Source organism: Arachis ipaensis, chromosome B10 (assembly GCF_000816755.2).
Source record: "Arachis ipaensis cultivar K30076 chromosome B10, Araip1.1, whole genome shotgun sequence".
Classification (NCBI taxonomy): Eukaryota; Viridiplantae; Streptophyta; class Magnoliopsida; order Fabales; family Fabaceae; genus Arachis; species Arachis ipaensis.
The window spans coordinates 116,608,282-116,612,110 of NC_029794.2; the positions used below are offsets into that span (position 1 = coordinate 116,608,282).

The 3,829-nt window shown below is 34.9% G+C and overlaps 1 protein-coding gene across 1 annotated transcript in view; it reads left to right on the forward strand.

Annotated features, from left to right (window-relative positions):
- LOC107621112 (protein NRT1/ PTR FAMILY 1.2) overlaps nt 1-3,827 on the forward strand; it is a gene marked incomplete at its 3' end in the record, with an annotated part of 15,724 nt that extends 11,897 nt beyond the window's left edge. Inside the window, exons 2-5 of the mRNA XM_016323149.2 lie at nt 1,093-1,207; nt 1,565-1,782; nt 2,659-3,194; nt 3,707-3,827. Of these exons, the coding sequence (XP_016178635.1) occupies nt 1,093-1,207; nt 1,565-1,782; nt 2,659-3,194; nt 3,707-3,827 (990 nt within the window). The remainder of the gene's footprint in view (nt 1-1,092; nt 1,208-1,564; nt 1,783-2,658; nt 3,195-3,706) is intronic.

The window sequence follows — 3,829 nt, forward strand, 5'->3', positions numbered from 1 at the left end:
TTACTTTTAACTATTATAATTTCTAAAAGTATAAACAAATTATAATTTTTATATTCACAAACATTAAAGTCTTTGTAATTATAAATATCTAATAAACATAATTAAAAACCAAATTTTCATCCAAAAATAATTATAAATATTGTTCACAAAACAAAATAAACACAATCCAAAACATAATTATAAATATTATCTCTAAAACAAAATAAACATAATCCAAAACACTTAATTTTCATCTTTATTCTCTTGTAAGTTGGGTTGGGGGAAGTTGGATTTTGGCAAAAAAAATTGTAAAAATACCCCTTGCAAAAGAAACACTAAATCCGGCCGGGAAGCCCACCCCGCCCCGCCAAAGCCCGCGGTTTAAACGGTGCGAGTTAGGCGGGCTTTTACTATTTGGCGGTCTCAATTGTCCAGTCCAATCCGCCTTTTTTAGCGGACCGATCCGACAGATTTAGACCCGTTTACCACCCCTAAATGATACATGTCCAATAGATATCTTGCGTGTTGCAACATGTATAATTACACCAAATAATCTTATTTTCAAAAGAAAAAAAATAGCTGATTTTTAAATTATAGAAATTAAACGCCATCACATGGCACACGACGGAATCATTTTGCACCGAAAAACATGGTATTAATGAATGGTTGTTTGTTTCTCCATTTTGAGACTTAAACACACGTATCGATTGAAGGAAACTAAAGAAATCTTTTGGTGCAGTGAAGAAAACTATATATTTTAGTAAAGCGTGTATTAGTTATTATTTAAGAGAAGATTTAAAACAATGGAAAAGGGTAGCGTGTCCTGTTATCCGATGTAATGAAGCAGATAATAACCAATCATCTTACGAAATTAAGAGTGCACTCGGCAGTTACGGAAACCGTTTATATCATATTATATATACACGTGTATGTGTAAGATTCTGTTTATAGAAACAGGTGGAGGAACGAGGGTAACAATCTTTTTATGGAACTGTCCACATCCTGCGCCATACAATTATATGAAAGCACTCAATCTACTTAACTGTTTCAGTGTTTAGTCTTCAGTGATTCAGCACCACTCCAATCTCTTTCTTCTGAATTTGGCATTTGCAGATGGGAAGCTTCCCAGAGATAGAGCATGTGGTGGAAGTTCCACTTCTCTCCAAGGCCACTTCCACTACTTCCCACAACCACAAGGGTGGCTTCAGAACCTTGCCTTTCATCATAGGTAAACAATATCAATGGTGCTAAACTCCAAAGTAGTTAGTGAGATTGGATTCGATGCGTGCACTAAAATAGTCTTCCAAATCTCAATTATACTAATTATGTCTCGGAATTGACAAAAGTGTGTCATATTAGTCCTAACGGCAGGATGAGTCATTTGATGAAAAAAAAGGTTGAGAGAAGATGGTGCTTTTTTGTCGATCTAAAAAACGTAATTGGTGCAATTGAGATGTCAAAGACTATTTTACGTTACGCGATCAGTGCCATTTGGGGCTTAACTCTGGTGAATGATGTAGGAATTTCATGTTTGATATAGATGTAGTTGGGTCTAATAATTAATTGATGTGTGATTTTGTGGCAGCAAATGAGGCATTTGAGAGGCTGGCTAGCATTGGACTAATGCCTAACATGATATTGTACTTGACAAGAGAGTATGGGATGGAAACTGCTGCTGCCACCAATTTCCTCTTGTTATGGTCTGCTGCCACCAATTTCACACCCCTCATTGCTGCTTTACTTGCAGACTCTTGTGTCGGTCGATATTCCATGATTGCTTATGGTTCTGTTACTAGCCTGTTGGTAATTTCCGTTTCCTTTTCATCCGTTTACTACCCATCAAATATTAGGTTACTACTCAGTTTGTTGGATAGTTTTGTCGAACTAATCCAATCTAATCGAGTTAGATTGTATCTTTCATACGCAGCTATCAAAGTAAAAAATGACACTTTCCTTTAATTTGGAAAGTGAGTGATATTAAGTATATGAAAAAGTACTGGAAGCCAATTGTAAAATTAAAATTTAACCCTCATTTTTTTGGAAGATTTAGTATTTAGAGTTAGAATTTAGAATATAAAATTTAGGATATAAGTTTGAAATTTAGTGTTTAGAATTTAACGTTAAAAGGTGTTGGCTGATGTTGGCCGAAAAAAGGTGCCTATCTAGTTGAACTCGAGGTATATTTAGTAATTGCTGGCACTCATATGTTACTGAGTACTTAGTTTTGGAAAGTTTTCAAGTATACCGATATACTGGTGTTTCAGTGTTTTTAATCGTTGATCTTAATTATATATATTATATACATTTTTTATAATTAAAATCAACGGTTAAAAATCACTGAAACACCGGTGTACCGGTACACTTGAAAGTTTTCCCTTAGTTTTACTCATAAGAGTGTTAGCGTAATGGGCTAATGGCAGTGGTATGCTATGGCCTCTGAGAGAATCTGAGTTCTATTCTTAAATAGAACACCAGTTGGAGGGATTGTATCTTGGAATTTATTTTGCCAATTTTTGTGTCTTTAGTTTTTATTTACCAAAACCAACTTTTACCTTCAGAATCACTTTTACAGGAACTACTAAACATAATTCACTTTATTTTTAAAAAATCATTAATTCTATCATGAAGCAGTGATACAAAGTTAGAAGTTTAATTGTTTTTATCATCTGGATTGAGTAGGGAATGGTTCTTCTATGGTCAACAACCATGATTCCAAGGCAAATTTCTAACCAATTAACCAATGTCTATAACTCCACTTCAACAATGCAACTTTTGATCTTACATTCCTCTTTTGCCCTTATGGCCATTGGAGCTGGAGGCATAAGATCATCCTCTTTAGCCTTCGGTGTTGATCAGTTAAGCATGAAGGACAAAGATGGGAATGTTAAGGAAAGTTACTTCGGATGGTACTATGCTTCGGTCACATTGTCGATACTTCTTGGTCTAACTGGTGTTGTTTACATTCAAGAAACCATGGGATGGAAAGTGGGGTTCGGAATTCCTGTTATCTTAATGTTCATATCGACTATATCGTTTTTCTTAGCTTCTCCATTTTATGTCAAGCTAGAGACCAAAAAGAACATGGTGAGTGGGTTAGCTCAGGTCATTGTAGCCTCTTATAGAAATAGACTTGTTCAGTTGAATCAGGAATATGGAAATTTGACATACTACCACGAGAAGGATTCGATTCTCCTAGTGCCAAGTGAAAGTTTGAGGTATGATTTGGTTCCTTTTGTCTTATTTATCATCATGCATTGGATAAGATCAGATTGCTATGGACATAGTTACTAATTGCATCAAATCAGAAACTTTTTTTTAATCATGAAATTCTGAAATTGTTCGCTAGCCTCTTGATCTGACTTTATGGAAGATAAATTCATGGACTAAAATGAGCACATTTGAAATTTTAGGAAATTTTACACTGTACGGAAGCATCAAACTGAAAATGTTATATTATATAAGTAGAGGCTTATATAGGGAGTAATGAGGCTCGAATCAGTTAATATGGTTGCAACTGATCTAACAGACTTTGGTGACTTAGGGAACAAGTTGGAATTATAACGTGTTAGTCTGTGATCTCTAGGTAGTTATAAATACTCTTATGTTTTGAGTGATAGATACATTGAGATATACTCAAATACTAGTGTGAATCACAACTGTCGTCAATATTAAATATTCTTAGTTTTCTCTATGTTTTCATTCTTCTTTGCTGTACAATTCTGACTAGGTTTCTCAACAAAGCATGCATGATTAGAGATCCCTCACAAGATCTCAAACCAGATGGAAGGCCTTTGAATCCATGGAATCTTTGCACAGTGGATCAAGTGGAAGAACTAAAGGCACTTCTCAG